General features: G+C 38.8%; 1 protein-coding gene across 2 annotated transcripts in view; it reads right to left on the reverse strand.

Moving 5' to 3' along the window:
• Positions 1-26414, reverse strand: part of ndrg3b (ndrg family member 3b) — a 65128-nt gene that overhangs the window by 37038 nt on the left and 1676 nt on the right. For both annotated transcript variants that reach the window (XM_066672910.1, XM_066672909.1), the window contains exons 2-3: positions 6757-6838; positions 3393-3425 (exon numbers count right to left, since the gene is read on the reverse strand). In XM_066672910.1, coding sequence (XP_066529007.1) covers positions 3393-3425; positions 6757-6813 — 90 coding nt within the window. In that variant the 5' untranslated portion in view covers positions 6814-6838. The remainder of the gene's footprint in view (positions 1-3392; positions 3426-6756; positions 6839-26414) is intronic.

Below are 26414 nucleotides of genomic sequence, written 5' to 3' on the forward strand. Positions count from 1 at the left end.
ACAAAAAACAAAATAGCACAACGGGCCTATTCAAGGCTCTGAAAGCAGTGCTGTTAATGGACCTAAACCTTACAAAAAGGCTTCATCTCAACCCCATATTTGTGTGGATACTCATGAATACTTTAAGGTCAACAAAAACATATAATTGTACTCAGTCTTCATTTTTTTAACAATATAACATTTAACATCATAATAATGTTATTATAAATTGATTTGATTAAATTATTAAATTATGAATTGGCCTGATTAATTCAAATACACAAAAACTGACATTCTTTAGCTTTTAAATCCTTTTTTTTTTCTTCTGTGGTATAAAATCATTTCTTGTAACCAATAATTCAGCACAGCACATGTGGAAAATGTTAAAAATAAAGAGATTTTAGCCCGTTTGAATGAATGCCCTTGCTATGAATCAAAAATTCATGCGGGACATCCACTTCCTTTCACCTCAGAGCACAGTGAAGTGCACCTTGCCTACATGGCTACTGAAGCTAAAACAGTAAAGATCCCAGAGAAATTACATGTAGGAGCATCAAGATGATTTTTTTGTTTGTTTTTGCATCAAGAGGTTGCTATACCACAACAGGCCTAAAATCAGAGTTTCTACAGCAACGTACAGCACAAGCAGCAGGACCTTAGCTTACTAATACATTATCTTTGAATAAAGGATGTATATTTTAACTGCTGTAACCAATTTACGATATAAATCAAAAATCAAATATATGCAGTCCAATTTCTACCATTTCTCCCATCAACAGTCTAAGCTCCATAAACTCTATACAGGGTCTTATAACCTAAATCCTACACACAACCTACATCTACAATCCAACAATTAAAAATCAACATTTCATAGTTTCAACAATATTTATTTTTTTCAAAGTAGGACCTATGTAACATACACCCATCATCTGTTTGGCACTTGCATGGTAGACAAACAGTCCACTGGTTCAGTGCATTCTTTCTTATGGCCATTTCACCTTGTGCTTCAATGGTCAGGACCCCCACAGAACAAATTTGATTTTGTTGATGGATCATTCTCAGTGCAGTAGTGACCCCTCCGTGGTGGTGGTGGTGGTGTGTTACTGTGCAGTGCTGCTCAAGATTTTAAAGTGCTCAGTATCATACCTGGACTTAGAATAGTCCACCAACCAAAAATATTCAGCCGAAAGGGCCCTGTGCTAACTGATGCAACACATGAGCTATCGTCTCTGACTTCACATCTACAAGGTGGACCAATGAGGTAGGTGTGTCTAAGTGGACAGTGAGTGAACGCAGTTTTTAAAACCTCCAGAAGCACTGCTGTATCTGATCCACTCGTACCAGGTGGTCTACAGTCTGTGATTGCAGAACAACACAATGTTCCTGCATGATTAGTGAAGCTGAGAGAATGGACAGCGAGTGTATAAACAAGAAGATTATCATAATATTATGATTAAACAATGTAAAAAAAAAATATGAAAAAAATCTCCATTTTCAATTACCGTGGGATGGCGGGTGCATTTTCGGGTTGCGTGAGCGTGAGTCGAATGATGGATTTCAGCACTGTGCATATCAGCTCAGCACAGCCCGAGTGCACATGGACACACGTGTTGATTACAAAAAAAAAACCCCAGGCACTTGTGGTTTAGAACACCACAGCACATGATTTTCCAGTTGAACTGAGGCTCAAAACTCACATAATTGGAGGGTAAAGCCTCATACCTGTGAGCATAAAGTGAAGTGAAGGGTTTTCTGAGTATTTTGTCTTTTTTAACTTCATTCCTCTCTCTTTTAACCCAAACACAGCACTAAACTCACAACTACTGGGCTTGTGTTTTTATCCCCCCGTTTTCAGACTGTGACATCACCCATCAATGAGATATTGTCCACATTTTTATATTTCCACTGTATATGATATTAACATTATACCGCCCAACCCTAATTTATATCAGTATCAGAACTATATCATATTGACCGCCATTTTTGAAATATATTGTGATGTAAATATGGTTGTCCATGTCTATGCACATGATATATATTACTGCAAACATCTAAAAATAAACAAACATAGAAACAAAGCTCCAATAATTGACAAATATAGTATTGTAATTAATTTTTCAAATCTTGATCACAGATAATATTGTGAAGGTCCAGACCAAGGTCCGCCAATTGGTGATGCTTGGTATAAATGGTGGTTAATTACCAATTTTATATTATTGTACTTTAGTCAGAGTTGAGAAGTCACTAATAAAGAAGTGCTTTTCAGGCCTGCCCTAAATCTATAGTAATACACATCAATGTAAACACCCTACTTCTACATGTTTAGAGAAGGACTGAAAAGGTGGTGTGTATGATGTAGAGGATAACAGAAACTGACTGCAGCTGCTAGATGCCACTGTGAATGTCTGGTAATTGGAGATAGCATTGCTGTGCTGGGCTATAGCCTTAGGGCCTCACTGACACAGTGAGTTTAACCACACACCTGCACTCGTGTGCATCTTCTCTAATTGGTCCAGGATTTGCAGTGCGGCTTTGTTTATGCATATATGTAGAAGGGAGGTAGAACTGCACTAATAGCCAAGCTATCTTTTGCACCATCATCCCAGAATTATTATCATTATTTATTTATTTTATTCTTTATTGTTCAGCTGCCTCAAGATAGTAGATAATACAGTGCCCCACTGAACCAGCATAGAGGATGCTCAAAATCTCAAAAAGTTTTAGATGATTTATCACAGTTGGTACCTTCCAACTAAGGTTTTACAAATTCACTAGCATAAAGGTAAATGTGAAGTTATGATGTGACTAGTTTAGTAAAGTTTTCAGAGGTGAAAACTGACAACCAACCCAAGTATTTTTCATAGATGGCCTAGACGTTATCTATTATATATTCATTGTCTGGCTGTAAATTTAATACAGTAAGAATAATGCTGAAGGGTTTATAGCTTTGAGCCTCTGAAAGGAGTGGTACTTATTACAATAATGTCCTTGAAAATTTAAGTATCAAATGTGACTATAATGAAAAATCCTTGTTAGTTCTCTCTCACACACACAGCTACACAGTTCCCATCTCTGACTCCACACAAACAAGCATTACCATCTCCTCTAGCCCAACCACTCACCCACGCAGCTCTACCCATCCACCTACACACGTAAAATCACTCACTCAAGCACATACACAGATGTTCATTTGGCTGTCTGAATCATAGCCTAAGGACTGAACAAGTGGATTCATATCCACTACGTTAGCTAGGCAGGACTAAAAAAAACCCACAGTTTGAGATAAAGTGGTTAGCCACAGTCAACAGAAACGAGGCAATGGTACTGTGCAGATGGACAGCAAATCGATTGACCAAGCAGAAATCTGTGTGTGCTAGGGGGCCAAGAATTGAAAACACAAAAATCCAACTTACTTGACAGTCAAAGTCCTGGAAATTTCGGCCATTCTATGAGAAAAGACAAAAGAAAACAGAAATGATAAAATGACAAGGGAACAATCTACAAACATAAAAGTAAAAATGTAAAATTCTCAGTGCCATAACTACCCAACTCCCATATTACATTTATTGAAAATCAAGCAAGCTTTACTCTGCCACTGTGAAGTGGTGCCCCTTATTTGGTTGCTAGATATTCATTTCTACAAGATATGGATAGAAGCTTATGGTCATGGTTTCAAACCATGCCCTGTATAATATTGTACAGATATACTGGGGAAAATATATATGGGGCAGTTATGATTTGGTGGTTAAGGAATTGGGCCTGAAACTTGAAGGTTGCTGGTTTGATCCCCAGAGCCAAAAGGTCATGACTGAAGGGCCCTTGAGCAAGGCACCTAACCCCCACTGCTCCCTGGGCGCTGTGTACTCACTGCCCCCTAGTGTTCACTAGTGTGTGTGTGTGTGTGTGTGTGTGTGTGTGTTTCACTGCACAGATTGGATTACATGCAGAGAAATTCCTCTGTGTGCGAGCACAGTGGCCAATAAACTGATTCTAATTCTAAAATTTTTCTCTTATATTGACTGTTGGTTACGCCCTACACACAGATGTAATTCATAAATATGATTTATGATTAATGATTTGTGGTTTAAATCAGGTAGGAATGTATGTGATTTGATTCTGAAGGCACAGTGTAGCAACTACAGCCAGCAAAGTACAGTGTACTGCCATGAGGTTTCATTTTGACATCAGTGTAACCATGGCAACATAAGGTCACAGCAAGTTTAGAAATGCCCACAGGTAAGTATCCACCAATAATTTGGGCAACAACAGGCAAAATAAAAACTGGTGTCTTGTGAAATGGTACACTTTGGTGTTTTCTTTGGAGTGATCTGATGGTGGTTAAACATTTCTGTTTGCTGAAGACAAGTAATATGAAGCATGCTTTTTTTGATTGGAATGAAAGCCTGAAATTGTCTTCTGTGGAAAATATTGGTGAAATCTAGTTTGTTTATTTTTAATTTTTTAATCTTATTGCCTATTCTTAAGGGTTTACATATTCAATATTAACCAAAATGCGCTACAATCGTATTTAGTGCAATTTAATATGGTTGTAGCTGTGAATAGCAGCTGGATATAACATTCTGCTTTTGAGTGGGTGAAACTAAACCAGTAAAAAAAGTGAACTAAATGTCTTGTGATCATGTCTGATTTTTACAGATGAGGAAAATAAAAAGATTTCAAAACAAGATTTGAAAATTTGTTAATGGTGTCTTTCACACAAAGTCAGTATCTGACAGATAGTGTCAATTTTTTAAAATAGAACCTGTTCTATTTTCTGCTGGGTACGGATATGTTAAAATCAGGCTGACCAATCAGGGCTCATCTGTCATGACTGCAAACCAAACAAATGAGCATCAAGATGGCAGCAGCACAACTCACACTATATAATAGAACAAAAATATTTAAAAATATTTAAGCAACACACTGATTATAAAAATGTGGAGGTTAAAGAAAGGAGCAACACGCAAAACAGAGCCTCAAACACCCTACTGACCTACGGAAATACCTTATACAGCTTTAGCTCCTGAATGAGGTGCTGATCACTCCTCATTCTCATGTCTTATCAGTAGAATGGGGTGAAATCAGTATGTGTGCCATTCAGTGGACTGCTTTAAATAAAACAATAAATTCATCATCGCTCGTACTCAAGGAGTCATTTTTCCTCTTCCAGCATTGCCCTGCGATTTCACAGTGCTAATTAAAATAATAATAATAATAATACTTTGTTTGAATAGGCACAAAACAAGACTTTCTCTGCTCCATGATCTGCAACACCATTAAGCAGGTTTTACAAGATAGCAGCTGATTTGCTCAATTCCTCACCGGCTTATGAAGACAGTTGTTTATCAAATTGTTTTCTGCAGAAGTACACTGAGATAAATGTGGAACTGAGTTCAGATGACATCTGTATAATGGATAGGATTCATCTGAATCCAGCACTGCTCCAAGAGCAGCGTTGTATAAAAGTGTAGCCAGCAGCTCTGCAGCCTGAAGGGGAAAGCTTTGAATCAGACTTATTAGATCATCGGTCTAATGGCGCTTTTCCACTGCAAGGAACCTACACTACTCTACTCGACTCTGCACAGCTCTTTTGCTTTTCCAAATCTGGTACCTGGTCCCTGGAACCGGATAAGGTTTCAGTCCCAGCTCATGCGAGGTTCCAACCATGCCAAGTAGGTACTAAATGGTGACGTGTAAACCCTGCAGAGCGCTGATTGGCCAGAAAGACATGTCAATCTTCACAAAATGCAGAGCTCATTCAAATCCAGCACAAACTCTCCGCTTGTAAAATCTCTTAAGTTACAGTAATTTTCACATTTATTTTAATTGGACTCCCAACGGCAGCTCGTAACTTTACCTTGAAGTGTTTTGAAGAGGTTTATATGCTCCTTGGGCCAATGAAAATGTCCAGTGAAAGCAGAACATACAACAAGTAAAACTGATCTGTGAGAATTGGGGCGTGGAGTCGTGTTCAGTCCAAAAAACTAAAAAAACAAGCGAATACATGATGAGTAAACTGCGCCTAACTTTTTTAAAAGCCAGCGCTTCCTGTTAGAGATGGGGTTTTGCGACATCACTGATTCCATTTCAGGGGGAAGCCCTGCCAGTGGAAAAGTGACAAGCTTTAAGCACATCCAGCCGTGTCGAGTCGTGTAGAGCCGGACACATGCGGTGGAAACGCACCAAAAGATGAAAGGCCAATGCAGTTTAACTGTGGATAATTTTATAAGGCACCAACTACAGATGTGGAAATCTCTAGGCACCTCATGGATTTTTTTTTTATTCCAGGTGCAAAGAGGCAATCAAAAAGAGCTCCACCTGCAACTAGCAGTCAGCATTTCGACAGTTCACGCCAGTGGATCCCAAAGTGGGGGCAAATGAATGAGATACATAATGCATGTCACTTGTAATAATTCGACTGTAAACGGGAACAAAAGAGGGGCACTGTGGAAAAAGTCTGGGGACCACTGGTTTACGCCATCATGGTTTTAAGGTTAATATCTAACACGCTTAAAAGAAAAAAAAAGAAAAAACTACATTTTTATTTTGTCGTTACACTACATGTGGTATGCATGTATCAATAGTCTGCATGAAGTGTTTCAAACACTGTAGAACACAATTTCTGTTTCATATTTCTGTAATGTTACACCAATCTAAAAAAATTATAAACGATATATAAAACTCATTTTCAGCTAGTGCTTTTCTGAAGTTACTCAGTAACTGAATCAACAGAAGTAACTCAATGTGGGGGTGCTAAATGTGCATTGGAAAACCCACCTTGTCTGTAAGAAGGGGCTTAATCTCTGTCAGCTGTACATCCTGTAGCTCATCCATCCTCACGTCCGTCAGCTGTCAATAACTGTGAAATGGGAGAGAGAGTCAGACAGAGAGACAGAGAGAGAGAGAAAGAGAGATTAGCGATGTTAACATCACTAATGACAGCTACTAAATCCCTCACTGTCCCTGTTAACAATATTCAAATAAGTCTATGTTTTATTCATCAAACTGACCCTTCTGAATGTCAATGAAGCCTTGCATGCTCCTCTAAGCTATAATGTAGTCTTACGTTAGTGTGTGACATCATCAAGCCTCTTCTCCTAAATCATGCTTCAGTACAATGTCTGTCTGGGGTTCACACTTAGAGCATATGCTCAATCCCCATTGATACAGTTTTACATTTAATAACGGTTCTTGTTAGAGCTGCCCATCAAATAACGTGCATTTATTTGCCACTGACTTAAAAATGTCATTAGTCTTACGACAAATTGGGTGACAAAATGAACAAAAGACTGATGAAAAAAGAGCAAAAATGGGGGCCTTGGCTGGAGTCTACAAGACAAGAAATGGCTGACAGAAGGTGATAGGGTCACACTGTGTGTGTGCACAAGATAGATGGCTTGGAAAGGCACTTGAATGAATTGAAGTATTAGTGCATGGTAACTGTATGCAGAAAAACGTGAAGCACACTAAGACTCCTCTAGAGAGGGCAAAAAACCTTTTATTAAGAGTGGAATAAAACAAAGGCAACATACACCTGCTAACTGAATGTTTAGCATTTTGTATTGTGTAATGTTAAAACACATTTCACTGTACCTTCTTCACTTCTACAAATAAAACAAGCACTACCTGGTTATAACTGACATCACTTGCTGCCCTGATTTACACGAGAGACACAGACACACAGACTTTCATACACTTCCCAGAGAGGCCAGTGAAAATAGCTTGGCTCATTGCACACCTGGGCACTGCAGAGACATCAGATATTTAAAAAAATAAGGATATATTATTTCAGCTTTGCTGTGAAAAACTAGCTCTTCCCAAATCACACCACAATATAAAAAGAACACAAAAAATTTTTGATGAGTTAAACTTGTATGACCCCATATTTAAACATTGCTCATCTTGCCACGATTGGGCAGATGAATCTGAAATGGGTTAATGTGTCCACTGTGGGGCCAAGTAGAACTAATCAAAAGCAGACAGCCAATTATCAAGCAAAATTAGCTGGTTCTGGAATCAACTGCCCACCCTTAGTACTGGACCGCCGAGCAGTGGGATTGATTTCTCAAGTGATGTTACATCTTTGGTTTGGCATGTATGATCCGGAACTAATCATGCAACTTGACCTCAATAAATTTTATGTGGCTATGGTCCACTACTCTCTATTCCCTACATGTAGTATACAGGGCACTTTTTGGGACACACCCCATTGAAGCACATACAGACGTGCATGTTCACCGCTAGACGCAGCTTGAATATAAGTTGGTGCAGATTATAAACGGATAGGGTATGTCACGCTACAATTTTGCCGATTTTAACACACTACACAACCCCAAACTCCCCAACCAAACACACAATTCATGTTTCCCGAGATTCACAAATGAAAAAAAAAAAATGGATGTGAAGACAGCGCAGTCTGTGCAATATCTACACATTGCAGCGCAGGAGATTAGTATAATAGCACATAGCTGCGGCATCATTCCACTTCAGGAATTTTAGCGGTAGCCGTAGTGCACATCACAGTGTTGCGTCATTTAAGATGGAAAAGAATATTAGAATAAAAGTTGAAATAAAGGCTGTAATGGCCTACAGGTAATACTCGTTATTTTAGGGACATGTGCATCCAACACTATGTAATGTATTGTAGTTTTTCATAGTTTTCCCATTGAACCCATTCTCCACTGTACGTGCTTGTGTTCACTTCCAGTGCTCTGTTCTCATTGGCTGTTGAAGGGATTTGCTCAGCCTTGAGTGGGTGGAGAGTTTACACTACGACTACATCGATACACACGACATACATTGATATGCTGTGGCTGGTCTGAAACAAGGGGCGGCACAGTGGCACAGCAGGTAGTGTCGCAGTCACACAGCTCCAGGGACCTGGAGGTTGTGGGTTTGATTCCCAGTCCGGGTGACTGTCTGTGAGGAGTTGGTGTGTCTGCGTGGGTTTCCTCCGGGTGCTCCGGTTTCCTCACACAGTCCAAAAACACATATTGGTAGGTGGATTGGCGACTCAAAAGTGTCCGTAGATGTGTGTCTGTGTTGCCCTGTAAAGGACTGGCGCCCCCTCCAGGGTGTATTCCCGCCTTGCGCCCAATGATTCCAGGTAGGCTCTGGACCCACTGCGACCCTGAATTGGATAAGCGCTTACAGATAATGGATGAATGGTCTGAAACAGGATTTTAAGGCAAACTTTTTTTAAATTAGGCTACAAATCTAGTGTAGTGTAACCCCATCTTAAGGCATGCCTAAGAACACTGACTTCATTCAAGCAACCACAAAGAAGCACACTAACAGATCACAAGCAGTCCTTAGAAAGTGCATTTCAAAGTTGTGACATATATCCTCATGATAGTGTAGAGTTGGTATCGAGACTCTGTATCGACAGATACTTGAACATGAAATATCAGCATCTGTGCGTCCCTAAAAATGTAGGAATGGGCAATTATTTAAAGATTAATCAAAAATCAAAATTTACAAACTAAAAATTTTTTTTTTTTTTTGGGATCCAAGCACCTTTGGTTCTCAAGCCCAAAGCTTTTGTCGTGTTATTTCTTTCCACTTCTTTTTCTCAGATGAAATGCAATGACCAGCCCAAACTGTAAGGCCTAAATGCTTGATACTTGACCAACAGGAAGTAGTCACTCAAGCGCAGCCCAACCTGCCTGATCATGGATCTATAGTGAAGCAAAAGGTTTCGAGGTTCTCATCTCCTACAAGTCAGTGACAAAACTGGTTTTAAAGAGCAACACCGAATTGGGGGAGGCATTTTAATGAATATTGAAGTCCAGTATATTTCACATATGGCAACCTTTACTAAAAATACCTTTAAGGAATTATACTTCTGTAGTCCTGTATAATATTTCATAATAATCTAAACTAAATCTGTATAATTCTCTTTAATAATCTTTATACCTGTTTAGTGAGAGCTGTAACTACATGTCAGAATGTAATATAACATTCTTAATGTTGAACAGCATTGGCTGTTTTGTCCTGCCTCATCACCCACTCTGACCCATTTTAAATGATTAAATCCTATTGGTCATAGCATAAAACGTAGCCCAAAATACATGTAAATGCCTCTGGAAATTGTAAAAATTTTACACTCAAGTGGTTTCCTGATTACTAAAGAGGAATGCAGGAATTATAAATGAAAAAAGGTATTCTGCTCTCCCTGGGCACTGTGACCGACTCACCGCTTGCGGGTTTATGTGTGTGTGTGTGTGTGTGTGTGTGTCTGTCTGTCTGTCCCTTCATGTTGTGTTAAGCTCTGCCCCAAATACGGTGTCGTCTTTTGTTTTTTAAGAGACATTTCTCACATCAACGGTCATAAACAACAAAAAGAAGTTTAACTTTCAGATAAAGTATTTGTTACATTCAAAATAAAAAAAATGAGAACAATGATTCCAGAAACCCGAATATAAGGATAATAGGGATAATATTCTTGTAGTTAAAAGATGTAAAGCTAATTCTCACAGTGAATTTGGGTGGATAAGAGAGGGTTAAAGAAGCATTGGTATGAGGTTCCATGCTCTTTGACACCTACTCCCTCCAGCTTTGTCCACAATAAAACACAACTATTAGCTGTCTCAGTGTCCTCTAATTTTTTCATCCTCCAATTCACGCTCCTGCCTCCATCTTTTTCCATTTCTCCCTCCCACCCCTAATTAGCTATGAGGGCAAGGATTTGCAGATGAGACCATAATTGCAGTCTTTTGGAAACCTCAGAAAAGAAGAGAGCATCGAGGGCCATTCGTGGGTGGAAGGACAGAGAGAGAAAAAAAGCTTTGTTTAAAAGTGCTAATAAACTGGAAGGCAAACTGAGATGTTTTATGTTGTCAGTATATTTGCACTGTGACTGCAATGTTATGTGCTCTGGAGAGTGAAAGCCATTGTGGATAATTTAAAAAATAAATAACAAACATCATGTCACAAACACTGGCAGAGTTTCTAATGTTTTTGCAAATGTTATGGTTATACATTACTCTGGGAACCAATACAATTGTTTCTTTAGTACTATACTACTTCCACTATGCCCTGCTTAGCACACCTATGGAAAACATCAGCCAAGCAATATAAACAATGTAGTTAGGGGATAAAATATGTACTTTTTAAAGGGTTTGGTTGTTTAAACACATTGCGACTGTGATAAAAAGGCACCAAGTTATATGATCATAACAATGTGCTGCCACCAAGTCCTGAACTTGGCTTCTTTGTAAGTAAACCATGACGCATGATTTTCAAAAGGGCCATTTATTTATTTAGTTTGGTTTGCATAGAGAGAGAGACAGAGAGAGAGAGAGATCCTGAAAAGAGGCACTTCTATTTCAGTGACAGACAGCTCTATTTCTGCCTGGCATTTCCAGCTTGGATTGAGATGATGGGTTACGATTAGTTGTGACAGGTAGGGTGTGATCACAAACACAAGTAGAGGAGCAAACACAAGTTCTGATCTTGCAGCAGGTGGCAAGTGAGGAAAGCCAAATAATGAATAGAGAAGAATAGAATAAGGTGGCACAAAAAAAAATAATAAGTGAAAATAAGAAGAGTCAAAATCAAATACATGAAGCAAGGAGGGTGCAAAGGAGGACTATTCTGATATACTACACAACACAATGCAGTGATAAATCCTTTTTCAATATTGACTTAAGGTATACACTGCAGGGAATCAAGTCTTTTCAATCTACAGAATATAACTCTATTTGGGTCTTTACCTTTAAGTTTGCAAACATTTGAAAAGATTTATTAAAAAAAAAAAAAAAAATCCCAAAAATCCCAAAGCAGGTAACTCATTAAAGGGATGTCTACAATTGTGGGGAAATGCTGTTCCCTCTGGTTTGTTTACCATCAGAAGCTCAGTGTCTTTTAAGGGAGAACGGTGTGTTTTAGAGGGAAAATGACTGTTGTTTTTACGTTACAACTAAACTTTTCTGTAATTTTTATTCACTATTTGAATTACCACAGAAACTCATTTGTAAATGGAGTTGGTTCGTTTTGTAGCACATCCGGTAATGCAGTCAGCCATGTCCCAAATTTGGAGACATTTCCACCCTAAGTGATCAGAAACAGAGCAATATCCTCATCTCAGTTCAACAGACTATGGGTATACACACACTGAGAAATCAAATTACTAAAATCCAGCTGTCTTAAATTGATTTCTTAATCTGTTTTCTAGACATTTCTCCAATCTCAGAAATTGCAGTCTGCTATTTACATGTCCACATGAAAAATCAGATAACTACAGAAATCCAAATGAGAACATATTATTAAGGGAATGTAAATAACAATATGATAAAATACTTATCTAGCACAAAATATTAAACTCAGAAATTTCTACTGCTAGCTATAGGACAAGCAACAAATATGCAATAGTAGAAAAGGTTAGAAATTTGTTATGTTAGAAATAAGGCCTGCTTAGAGTAGTCTATAAATCCATGATTCATTTGCACAATTCTAGTTCTCTTTCAAACATACAGCAAGCAGCAGAGTCTGGTTTAAAGAATGGTAATGTTTGCCCATTTAAATGAATTAATCATTCATGAGAGACCAATTTGAGTTAGGCTACTGATTACAACTTTGAGTACCGTGATTAATGTGTAATGCTATGAGCACGTTGTGAGTCCAGAGTTCAAGCGGTTGGAGGTCATTTTTCAATGATTCTGATTCTTTGCTGAAACCATCCCTTCAAAAACAGCAGCAACAAAAAGCTAGCTTAACCTCAAGGAGAAAAATTGTACTAAACAATTTAACACTCACAGGATAAATTAAGCAACCTGTTATGCGGAAGATTAACAGGTGCGATTACACATTACACAAAATAAGAATCAGAGCTAATAAAAGCAGTAGCAGAAACATGCTCCAAACCGAGAAGGATGTGAACAAACTGTTCCTTTCAAAACAGGCCAGAGCATCTAATTCACTTAGCTTGATTACAGGTAAAATACAGCTCATCGGATGAAGACATGGAGATGAGGCAGAGCTCAGGCAGAAAGCACTGACCCATATCCTTCATAGCATGAACCCGTGAGCTCAGCGGATTTGTGCCAAGATGCAAAGCCTGCGTAATGAAGCCAGAAAAACCCAAGCAAAACAAACAACATGCTTACAACTAGGGCATGTATTAGCTAGGATAAAACAGCCCAAGTTCTAATCAGCTAAAAGAAAGCGGAAAATTTGTCTTCCGAGAGATTTGCCTTAAGGTGACTTTACAGAATAAAGGAAGGGTATAACAAGCCTATTATGCCTTTAGTCCTTATATCAGCACACTGCAAAGGTCTCCAGCTGATGTGTTTAGTAGTAGCCTGTGTCTGAATGAAGAGGCTAACACTTGGACCCAAGTCAGACTTCTGAAAGTAACATCTGATTAGCTTCAACCATCTCTCTTGCTTTCCACATTCATCAGTGCAGCCCATTTGATTACTGGTGAGAGCCAGCCCATCCTCCTCTCCTCATCACCATAACAACCAGGCTGTACTCTGCTGGTGGCGTCAGAGAGCGTGCTCACAGCACTAATTAGTCTTCACAGCTCACTCTTCTCTCAGTATGGCATCTCAGACCATAGGACAAAACACCACTTATCATCATCATCATCACCACTTATCTCAACACCACTGTGACCTAGGTCATAAGGAAGGCCTTGTTTAATTTTGGTTCTCTGTGGATTTAGGGGCAAATACTTTGAGATAGTTGTTTTGCCTCAGAGCCTTTAGTATATTTAGTAAACTAGAGTGAAGTATCATGCCATTTTGTTTTCTGTTTTTGGTGGCTGAGCCAAATTTAATACCTTTGTAATACATCTGAGAAAATGTTCAACATAAACAATACACTAAAATATTTAAAAAGTACTACTTGTTTGAACTGTACATTGTAATTCTGGAAACATGCCAGATGTAAATGTGCATATAAAAGGAATAAATGGCCTAAAACCATACTAAAGATCAACATCCACAGTCCTGCTTCTGCTCTTTGGAGTTCCAGTGACTTCTGCCTGGGCTCTTGATGTAATCATGGACACAACAGTCAAAAATACATCCAATTCCTGCAAGATAAAAGAAGTGTTTTGCATTTTTTTTTATAATACCTTGTGCCTCAGACCGACTAACGTCACAGCATGTTACCTAAACCTTTATAATTAAAAGTCGCAGTCACACAGCTCCAGGGACCTGGAGGTTGTGGGTTCGATTCCCGCTTCGGGTGACTGTCTGTGAGGAGTTGGTGTGTTCTCCCCGTGTCCACATGGGTTTCCTCTGGGTGCTCCGGTTTCCTCCCACAGTCCAAAAACACACGTTGGTAGGTGGATTGGCGACTCAAAAGTGTCCGTTGGTGTGAGTGAATATGTATGTGTCTGTGTTGCCCTGTGAAGGACTGGCGCCCCCTCCAGGGTGTATTCCCGCCTTGCGCCCAATGATTCCAGGTAGGCTCTGGACCCACCGCGACCCTGAATTGGATAAGCATTACAGATAATGAATGAATGAATGAACGTAGACAAAATACCTAAAAACTCACAAAGATTAAACAAATTATATTAGGATAGGAAACTTTCCAATCAAAATATGACATGAACTTCTTACCGCATCCTGGCTGACGGCCTTAACAATCAGAACATTGTTAATCGATGTGACACAGTAATTACTCTTTAAGGGCCAGAAACAGATAGATTATTCTCCCCATTTAAAACCACCAACACATTCTTCGTGTCTCTTTCTATGTCTACATCACTAGAGATGTTCTCATTAACAAGCATTAAGCAAATAATCTTGAATTATTTACATGATCAAGAACCACAGCCTACTCATTTTTTTCTTTCTGCTTGCTCAACACTTCAAACAGGTATTTAATTTCCTTTTTGACTCCTACATGCACAAGACAGAAGAGAGCAGCAAGACAAATGTTAATTTAGTATTAAATATGAAAACAAAACAAAACAAAAAACTCTAAATAAATACGTTTTCCTTTGATGCTCTGTATTGAACAGACACTTGATCCTGTTTCACTGCTTGTCATGCTGAGCACAGGACTGAAAACCATCCAAGAGGCACATTTCAGATGAGCACGCATGTATGTACAATACACACTCTGCAGCAGCACTACCCAAGGTTTCATCCCTCTCTGGGAAACCACCCTGATATTTATCAAGCAACAAAACTACACTTAATTTAATGAGCTAAATCATGGGGCTTAGATTTTCAGCATGTTAACTGGAAGAATTGGACATGTCTAATTAAACAACATGACTTGATCTGCTCCTGTAGATACATATTTCTTCAAGTAGCTTCAGGGATCTACTTCTTATGATCCTTGTTAAAGGATAGTCACTTCAGTGAAGACACAATGTGGAAACACATACTGTTTCCTTATTTTGGATAGTGACAGGCCCTAAGGAGACAATAGGTGGTGATGATGTGTGTGTCAAAGCCTGCTGTGGAGTGAGAAGTAAATGGAAACAGACTTCTCAAACAGCTATTGATTAAAGAGCTATACCAAAGGGCCTGTTCACAGATTTAAATTTGAAAAGAGCACACATTATCTAAATTACATTATAGCAGCCCGTCATCCCCTCAAACAAAAGTACTCACTCATATTAAGCTCTTTACAAAAGCCTTAAGAATAAACACAGAATAAGCACAAATCCCGAGGGTGGGGTGGTGTGGGGATGTCTCTCTCTTCCTGTGAAAGAGTTCTACCCCCAATAATCGTTGTAAACTTAAATATAAATTTAAATAATAAAAGTCAATGCCCAAAAGTCTTTCAATGCCCAATTATAGATGTAAGCAATTTGTTTTTAGGATTGCATTCTCCCCTTCAAATGCCTATCATGTGGGTTGCCAGATCCACATATTTTAAATGATAATGCAATTTATTTCTATGAAGTCGCTATCACACAGGGCCCCGGGGTGGGGTTCAAGCCCTGCCTTGGGTGACTGTGAGGAGTTTGGTGTTCTCTGTGTCTGCATGGGTTTCTTCCCACAGTCCAAATATACAGGCTGATAGGTCGATTGGCTACTCAAAAGTGTCCATAAGTTTGAGTAAATATTTCAGTGTGTGCTGCCCTGCAATGGATTGGCACCCCCTCCAGGGTGTGTTCCCATTTTGTGCCCAGTAATTCCAGGTAAGCTCTGGACCCAGCATGACCCTGAACTGGATAAGGGGTTACAGAAAATGAATGAATAAACAAAGATACCGTTTTATCTTTTATAGGTCTGAATCCGACTTTAAACGAAGATGGCAAAAATGAAAAGCAGGGCACGAACAATATTTAAAAGTTGTGATCGAAACATACATGACTGGATCAGGAATGTGCACTAGGTGGTTACGCATCACTTTTAGATGCACTACATATATATGAGTATATAACTCTGTGATTAAAACACATGTAGACTAGCCTTGTAAACACATATTGGCAACAATACCATACAATAAACATGTTTATGTCTTCATATAATCGTATAATTATACATTCGTAGTAATCTACAGACCTTTGTAACCACGAAGACACTAATTTCAGCCTCTCTATGGCGTTACTTTTGTGGCACATTTCTGCGCGTGTGGATATTTTTTTGGGGAGAAAGAAGGTTTCTGCACATGCGCTCGGGTATTTTGAGTGAGCAAAGGAGGTTTCTGCGTGCGGATGTTTCATGCGAGCATGATTTTTTTTTAAAGCACACTACAAGCTACACAGGTTTGCTCTCCTGTCCTGCGCACTCACTCCACACTTACAGCCATTACAAAGTGCCTCTGTTTCAGCCAGTCAGAAACGACAATTGACAATGGTAATTTCTGATTGGATGGCTTGACTGCCAAGTGGGAGGGACATATAGCCCTGAGAGCAGTAAATAGACCAGCGAGAGGGAGTTTATGGTTAGGGTGGAATCTGACAATACCCTCTGAACGGCAACAGACCAGTAAATAACTTTCTAAAGGAAGCTTAATACTGCAGTTCAAAAACTGATCATGTAGCGAGAGGAAGGCAGGCTTAAATCAACCCATCTGAGCAAGGTTTTGCACACACACACACACAGACAGACACAGACACAAAAAAAGAATTAAAAAATAAAACAAAAACAAACAAATAAAAAACACTGAACAAATAGGTTTTAACTCTGGAAAGGTATATTGAGTTTATCAGAAAAATAATAATAATAATAATTGAAAAAAATAAAAATAATTCACAGACCAGGGGGGTTCACTTCACCCTCCTTTCATTCCCGGGATGTTATTAAGGCAAAATGCATTGCAACATTACATTACATAGTTATAGCCGACAGAATTCTGAATAGCTAACCGCAAGCTAACTTTACTGCAGTATTAAGCTTCCTTTAGAAAGTTATTTACTGGTCTGGTGCCGTTCAGGGGGAATTGTCAGATTCCCCCTAACCATAACCTACCACTCACTGACCTATTTACACAATCAGCACAGTCCTGTATGTTGATAACTACCTAAAACCATATTAAATAACATTTACAGTACTTCTATTACTAATGAAGTAGTTGTAGTACCATTTACTTTCATTACTAGCACTAATTTAATGTATGTAGATTTTTTTTAGCACATCAGCTATGTTGCTTTTAAATACAAGGCCAAAAAGAACAGAAAAAACAACAACTCTACAATGTTGCCATTTCAATTAATAAAAATTACTGGCTGTGGTGTATTGGTCTGTTGCCATTCGGAGGGTATTGTCAGATTTCCCCCTAACCATAACCTCCCACTCGCTGGTATCCACCTATTTACTGGTCTCCAGCCTGTATCTCCCTCCCACTTGGCGGTAAAGCCATCCAATCAGAAATTACCTTTGTCATTTGTCATTTCTGATTGATTGAAACTGATGCACTTTGTAATGGCTGAAAGTGTGGAGCTGGCGCACAGGTCAGAGACATCGCGCGCGCAGAAACCTCCTTCCTCACTTAAGAATATCAGTGCTCATGCGGCAATATCTCCGTGCATGCGCAGAAACCTTGCTCAGTCAAAATATCTGAGCATGCGTGCATGCAGAATTGTGGCACAAAAGTAACGACACATCTCCCATTCTCAGCTTAACTAACCTTGTGATTCCTTGCTGTCAAATGCATGCTTAAGCAGACTCTGCTTCACCAAGAGTTATGGGCGCTGAACATTTGTCATTCCGCAGTACACAGCTATAAGCAGAGCTGACAGTGTGAAAACACTCCACTAGCTTCAATTAGATTTAGAACTAAAGCTGAATCTGTTAGTGGTAAGAATACCAACTTAACATACAGCCTAATAAGTAATCTGGCTAATGACATATCTAGTGGTGAATTAAATTAAAAAAGTGAATTTAAAAAATAATAATAATATTTGCTGCAGATGTGTTCCTGCCAGAAGAAGAACCCATTATCCATTAATTGAAAACTGAGACCAACTGATTAAACATGTTGAATTGGGTGTTCTGATTGTAATCAAATCCTGCAGATACACCATCTCTTTGTGGTCAGGATATGGTGGATATCTTTGGATACCCCCCTCAAAGTAAGAGGTACCATGGAATTGTGGGTATTCTGTATTCAGACCATGAGAGAAAGACAGACTAGAACCCAAGTAAATAAAGATTTGCCCATATATAAAAAAGTAATAGTCCTTTAGCAGATGATATTTCAAATGTTCATTCTGTCCAGTATGTCCAAATACTAAGATTCAATGAGATGTGAGATACATATTTGAGTTCAATTAAATTTTAATGATCATTTTAAATTCCTAACTGATAATATCTCCCAGGCCTAACCACTGACTACAACTAGACCTGAAATAGTGATAATAGGAGAATCTAACTTGCAAAAGTCAAAAGAAGGATCCATGTAGGAGAAGCTAAAACCTACTAGAGCAAAGCAATACTTATTCCACTTTTTTTTTGTTAGTACTACTGACCTATAACTGTTTTTCAAACATTCTCTTTCTAACTCCTGGCACTCAAAACTACAAAGTGCTGTGGTTGAGCAAACATTCTGCTTGGTGGGAGTGCAGCAGGGAGAAGACGATGCTCTGAAACAACATGTAATATTCAACAGCCCCTACAGAGCTGAGCTCAGTATCACTTTACTAGCACATGGCCCACATTACATAGATGCTTTTTACACAAGAGCAAAACCACAGCAACAGATAGGCACTGTTCTGTGCATTTCTAACTGTGGCCTGTCTTGGAGAAAGCCAAGACACCCCCCACCCCACACACACACAGTCCCTCTCCCACACAGTCATTCTCTACAGGGTTATTTGATTTCATCTGAAGGATAGAATGTCAGGGGCACCCTGCTTTCTCAGGTCAAGACAATCCCCCCAAGCCACCTGAGCGCAATGTCAACTGCCACAAAGTGGAGAAAGATGCCTTATAGCAAAGACATGAAAAAATAAAGCCCTTTATAATGGAGGTGATTCAATGTCAAATTTAGTCATCAAATTAATGTTTAATTGTAACTCTCCTTTGCAGTTAGGAGACAGTTAAACAGACAAATTAATACTATAAAAAATATGAATATATTAAAATCAATTCAGGTAGAACATTGATTTAGCTTGCATAATTTTTTAGAAATCTGACAAGCTATCAAAAATGCCATAGTAGTAATAATAATAATAATAATAACAAAAGCAATAATTAACTTTGAAATTAAGTATTATCATTCTAAATTACATCAGCATATGCAAACTTACTGAAATCTGGAACAATGCCTTGTTTCGGGTAAATAAGTTTTGGGCAATATGTTAACATTTCCTTCAACTGTAAAAACTGGAGTCTGGGGAATGCAAATATATGCAAATCAGAAAGAATATTAATTACATCTGCTTGGCAAGTAAATGCCTGATGTTTGCTTTTCCTTCTTACATTCAGTTCACATCTGTTTCTTAGCCTATTTTACTGTTCATGGCTTTACTTACTGCTATATCACTGGGAGACGGTTTCAAACCTTCAGCAGTTTTGTGGCAAAAATGGCTGCAACTAACCCTATGCACGCATTTTTAATTTTTATTAAAACATCCATTACTGGGCTGAGAAGAACTAAATTAGTTTTCAGTGATGTTGAACAAAAGTGTGTTTTTGGAAGCTATTAAATCCAGCACTTAAAAATGACATCAATGACAAAGTACACAGCTTCATGTTGTATTTCTCCTTTATGTAATAGTTTTCAAATTCACCAACATTATTACTTAAAAGCTTATAGGAAAATTCAGTAATAGCTTTTCTAGCAGGAAAAACCAAATTAAAAACTGAAATGTTCTTATAAATGTATCAAAGCCAAACTAAAGGACCTCAAAGCAGACTGCAACAGTGCTTTGATTCTCCTGACTCTTACTGCCATTAATTGTCCCACTGGGTATATTTCACACATTAGCTTAGCAGGGAGTGGATCACCAGCAGGGCTGTAACTACACCGCTCATGGTTGGATTTTGTTAATCATATTTTAAACAAAGTTGAAAAAAGCAAATAGGGTTGGGCGATATAACGATAATACCATATACTAGGATATTTAAAAATGGGTACCATATCTCAAAATGAGTATGGCATGTGTGGTGTGTCAAATTTCTGTCCTGTGTCTTTAAGAACATGGCTAAAACATTAATTTATGTGCATTTAAGAGAGCCACAGGGGCGCTCACTGACTGCTGATGACACACTCTGAAAACAGTAGCCTACCGCAGTTCTGAGTTTAGTGCTAAGTTTGGGTTAAATGAGAGAGGAATGAACCTGAAAAGACACAAGACCCTTCAGTCGACTTTGTGCTCACAGGTATGAAAAATGTGTGTTTTGAGCCTCATTTTGCTGGAAAATTACCTGCTGTTGTGTGCTAAAGCACAAGTGCATGTTAGCTGTCCAGGTGTGCTTCTAAACAGTGTAGAGTCTTATTTCACTTATTTTCTAACTTCTGTTCCTCCAGCACCAGTTGCTGATATGTGCCATCTCAGAAATAGCCTTGTATCGTCAACGCACATGTCTGTGCTGAGCTAAATTCAATCAACTTTGTGCTCAAAGATACAAGGCTCAGCACAGCCCGATAGGCCCTGTTTAAGACAATGATATGCGCTTAAAATAGACTGCCCTCAACATTCATTCAGTTTTAAACATTTACAGTTCAGCAAGGCTCTAGATATTAAGCACAGTGAGTGCTCGTCATAATAGGATACTAACACAGCAGCACTGCACTTTTAATCCATTACAACAATGGTCAAATAAAACACAAATTTAAGAGCACTATATATTGGATTGACAGAGGCATTTTAAGAACCAAATTAGAATATTTCTGCATTGCAGGTTCACACACTGGAAATATACAATAAATAAAATAATTTTACAACAACATCCATCACAGCAGAGTCAGAATGGTGAGCTTTACAAAGTGAGCCCAAAAGGAGAATGTGTCCTAGGAAATATTTCACTCTGCTTTTCACTTTGAAAAAGTTCCAAATTTTGTTTTTAGCCTTGTGAAATCTAGTGAAGAAAGGCTTGAATAGTCAAACAGACAGTAAAAAGACTCGGTGTAATAAACTGCATCGCTGCCAATAGCACTGAAGCCTTACAGAACAAAATATAACAAATGGATTTAGCAGGAATAACAACAAAAGAAGTTATGTGGAAAATTGACTACATTGTAACAAACCTCATTTTCACTTTTCCCAGTGTTCCGATTGCGGCATGTCTCCTTGAGTGCAGATTACTTAAAACATAATCCGATTTTAACAGACAGATCACAAAAAGGGTCATGGTGATGTCCACCATTCCCTGAACTTTCTTCCTTCCCAGTGGAGAGTGTGAACACCGCTGTCCCCTTGAGGAACTCCGCTAGAAATAGAATCTGCCATAGAATGACAGAGGGCTACGGGGAATTAAGTCAATGGAAAGAAAGCCGTGTGAGAAAACACATAACAGCTGTCGCCCAGGGAAGCTGTTGGCATGGAGAAGGGGAGAAGACAGGAAGAGATGAGTAGCAACATGCAACTGGAGATTTGAATCCCAGGACATGGTTTAAAGACCACTTTGGGACCAATGACTGAACGGCTAGCATAGTGTCTCTCAGATCCTGAACTCTTTTGGGAGACTGTAAAATGCCGGGATGTTCAAACACCACAAAGAGCATTAACATAGGTTACAGCATCCAAATTGTGTAGGTGGTTTTGGCCAGCTCCTTGGTCTTGGCAAAAGAGTAAGGAAAAAAAAGCTGTGGGAGACAGCCCTTAATAAAAGCAAGGCTTTCGGACATATTTAAACATGAACTGTACTGAAGGGGTTTACTCTCAAAATCAAATGAGAAATGAACAACATACTACTTCACTTTTTCCTACTTTGTATGCTGAATGGGTTCTTTTGAATCTGTTAACAGAGTACAAACGCAGTGGACATTTAGTCTGCTGTTCTCCAGTGGATGGATGGACGGATAGATAAACACACACATACATCCCCACACACACACCAGTTCTGTTCAAGCTCTCTGGTTGAGAAGCATTCTAACCGTGCTGTTATTTCACGATAACAGCATGGTTGTTTCACAACCACTGTATCACTCCGCTGAGCTGTTACAAACAACATTGTAGTGAGGTGTTAGTGAGCTGAGGCTGATCTAGTCTGGCCGTGAGTACAGGGCAGTAGAGTTCATTATCGTGACATATCAACAAGCTACTTGTTGATGAACTATAATTTGGCGGAAGGATTTGCCAATTTCATAAACATATTTGCCGCCATTTTCACTGCTTCATTTATTTCATACTTTATTTATTACTCGAAATGTTGAATAAAAGCAAAAGAACCCTCAAGATTGTGTTGAAAATGAAATAACGGCACAGCTGAGATGGACCACAGCACTTGACGCATCACACAAACACACTCTCTCTTGGGTTCTATTGCTTAAATAAATATTAAAGCAATGTTCTTGAGTGTACTATTGCTTTTATAGAGCTGTTCGGGTTATAAATAAAGTATGAGACAAGAAAGTGGCGTCAAAAACATATATTTTTTTATATATTTATTTATTATGATTTTTCTTTAAATATCTGTAGATGTGAGCAAAGTTTTACATTATGAAGGCCTGCTGAATAAACCTACACAAAGTTTACTCTAAGCTTATGATATTTTCCATTATTAAGTTAGAACAGTCTATGTGCAAGCACTCTCATCTCCATAAAAATAGACAGGGAATATTATAATATACAGATTTTGCAGAATGATACAGGTTTTCCCAGTGATTACACATTTGGAAATAAAGTTAAAACACATTAAAGGCTATCTACATTATTTATTTAGTACAACAGTGGAATGTCATATTTTTGGGGGCTTTTCCTTGACTCAGGAACAGTTTACAGAAGGCATGCAACGTAATGCACCCTGCTTTCAGTATAGTCATTTTTTTCAGTACAAAGTCCTGAGAAACAAACTCTGATCCAGTTTTTCAGTTTGAGACTCCTTTAAATAATGCATAAGCCAACACTAATGCGTCCATACTGCTCATCCTGTCACATTTTTTGCTGCGTGGTTGAGGCATGTATAAAATACTTATCAGAACATTCCGGCTTCAACGTGATGCACCAACATTACTTTTGTGCCAACAGATCAATTATAGCTATATATATACACACTTAAGACAAGTACATGCAATTCATAGTTCATAATTTCCTCAAGACAGTTGTATTGGAAACTACAGCCCATTTCAAGAAGAAATTCACACTGAATTGTGACTGGATTTGTGTTTAGGCATATGGAAGAAAACTGATAATACAACCTGAAGAATATTATTTCAGAGGAAATTCAGACTATCATTCAATTTGTAAAAGGTAAGTAGAGAAAGATGGACAGACAGAGAGAGGCAGACTGTGACACTTCATTAAGAATATGTTGAAAGGTTAGGAGAAACAAGTGACTTCTCCACTCTCCTGAAAATGCTTAGGAAATATCTGGATTTCTGTTTCATAATAAAATATGATTTTACATTCATTGAAGTCTTAAAAGTCACTTATTGGCATATATTTGATAAGCTTTTATTCATTCATTCATTATCTGTAACCACTTATCCAGTTCAGGGTTGCGGTGGGTCCAGAGCCTACCTGGAATCAAGGTGGGAATACACCCTGGAGGGGGTGCCAGTCCTTCACAGGGCAACACACTTGAGTCTGCAATCCACCTACCAACGTGTGTTTTTGGACTGTGGGAGGAAGCCGGAGCACGCGGAGGAAACCCATGCGGACATGGGGAGAACACACCCAAGTAGTATGCACAGAATAGCTAAAACATTTGCATGACGTCCTTGTTCCACTCCAATGACACCTGCACTATTGCGGTCCCAAATCAGTTCACATCTGTGTTTGACACTATAAAACACTTCATTGAGTTCAGCAACTTTTATTATTGCTGAGTGACATGGACAAAAAAATCATGCCATTTTGGGCTGGTATACAACATACATTATTCATTCATTCATTCATTATCTGTAACCCTTATCCAGTTCAGGGTCGCGGTGGGTCCAGAGCCTACCTGGAATCATTGGGCGCAAGGCAGGAATACACCCTGGAGGGGGTGCCAGTCCTTCACAGGGCAACACACACACACTCACACCTACAGACACTTTTGAGTCACCAATCCACCTACCAACGTGTGTTTTTGGACCGTGGGAGGAAACTAGAGAACCCGGAGGTAACCCACACGGACACGGGGAGAACACACCAACTCCTCACAGACAGTCACCCGGAGCGGGAATCAAACCCACAACCTCCAGGCCCCTGGAGCTGTGTGACTGCGACACTACCTGCTGCGCCACCGTGCCGCGCAACATACATTATAAAACTTATTTTATGGAGTGTTCAGTTCATGCCCTATGTTAGATGTCACAAGCACTTTTTTTTTTTTTTACAACAAACTGACACGGTGACCGGAAGTAATTTATTTTCAATGAGAGCCAGCAACACTCGGCAGCACTGAGCGATGCGAAGTGGGAGAATTCGGCAATGCAATATACTTCAGCTCAGCTCAACTCAATGCAAATGAGCAGTGAGGCATAGCAGTGTCTATCAATCAGAAAACAGGCCCTCACATTCTCTCAGGACCGCTACTCTGACTTTGGTTCCTGCCAAAGATTTGTTCCTTTCGCAAACTGTGGAGAGACTCAATTACTGTCAGGACATTTGAAGTTTAAGAATACAGGATGTATGTTTTTTTGTTCATTGAAAATAATTAGTTGTTGTTTATTTCAACTGAATGTGTAAATAATATTTGCTTTAAATGTTTAGGTGAAGCCACTTTTCTAATTACAAAAAATTTTAAGTTTTAACTATAAAACCAAATAATGACTCAAATTAACCCCTTATTTTGTAACCAGACTCCAGGTTTGTTGTTTCGACCTTCATTTAACCTTCATTTCACCTCCAGTGTTTGACTCAAGTCAAAAAGCAAGACTGAAACAGTCTGTAGTGCAATATTCAACTCTCTATGCGCTGATTTACAATGTGCTACCACCAATAACATCCACCAATAAAGCTTGGGCTTCCTGGAATTTTTACATTTCTTGTGTAATACTTGAAAATCAGTGTTTATAATCTGATGTCTGGTGCCACAAAATTACCAGTTCCCCCTCCTTACCACACAGTCATACTTTTATGAGCTCTTTTATATAACCAGCAACTTGATCTCTTGTTAGAAGTAACATGCTTAGTGTTAGGAACAATTATTATAGATTTTAACCTGCGTTTAAGACATTGAGACACAGAAAGACAGAGGGCACTGCGACCCTGAACTGGATAAGCGGTTACAGACATTGTTGTGTGTGTATATATATGAACAAACTTATAACTTATCCATTTAAACGAATGAACATCACTATCACACCAAGACAACGCATTGTGCGTCACTCGACCCATCGATCCCTATATTAATAATTGGCACATCATCATGTCATACAGCCTGAGATAAAGTATTCATAAGGAATCTTATTTATATACCAATTAAAATAATACCTCAGAATGAAGAAACTTGTTTTGTGGATTACACAAAGTGCATCCATTTGTGTATAAAGTGCCCTTGAATTTCAGTGAGGGCAATAAGTAAAACTTAAAGTATTATTTTCTAACCTATCCTATTCTGAGAGTTAAGGGCCTTCTTTAAAAAGAGTGAGTGAGGCAAGCTCTATGTGCTCTGAGAGTCACGGGTCTCAGAAATCAATGAGCAAAGACTCCTTACACTCATCCCTGTTCTGCATCAAGAGCTTTATCCAGCTATTAATCTGCACTACATCCATTGCAAAGAAGCTTTGAAACATAACCATGCTAGAAGTGATGAAGTGTAACATGTGGTTTATTTGAGCCAATATGGCAATACAGGACCACACAGTGAAGCTGTTGTTGCTTCGGACAAGGAACTAGGCCGTCTGAACAAAGAAAAACAAAGTAGAGGCTTCAATAACCATTTGTTTTCCTAATCCTATACCCTCTGCCCAGGCATCACAGCTGA

The sequence above is a fragment of the Hoplias malabaricus genome, chromosome 5 (assembly GCF_029633855.1).
Source record: "Hoplias malabaricus isolate fHopMal1 chromosome 5, fHopMal1.hap1, whole genome shotgun sequence".
Taxonomy (NCBI): domain Eukaryota; kingdom Metazoa; phylum Chordata; class Actinopteri; order Characiformes; family Erythrinidae; genus Hoplias; species Hoplias malabaricus.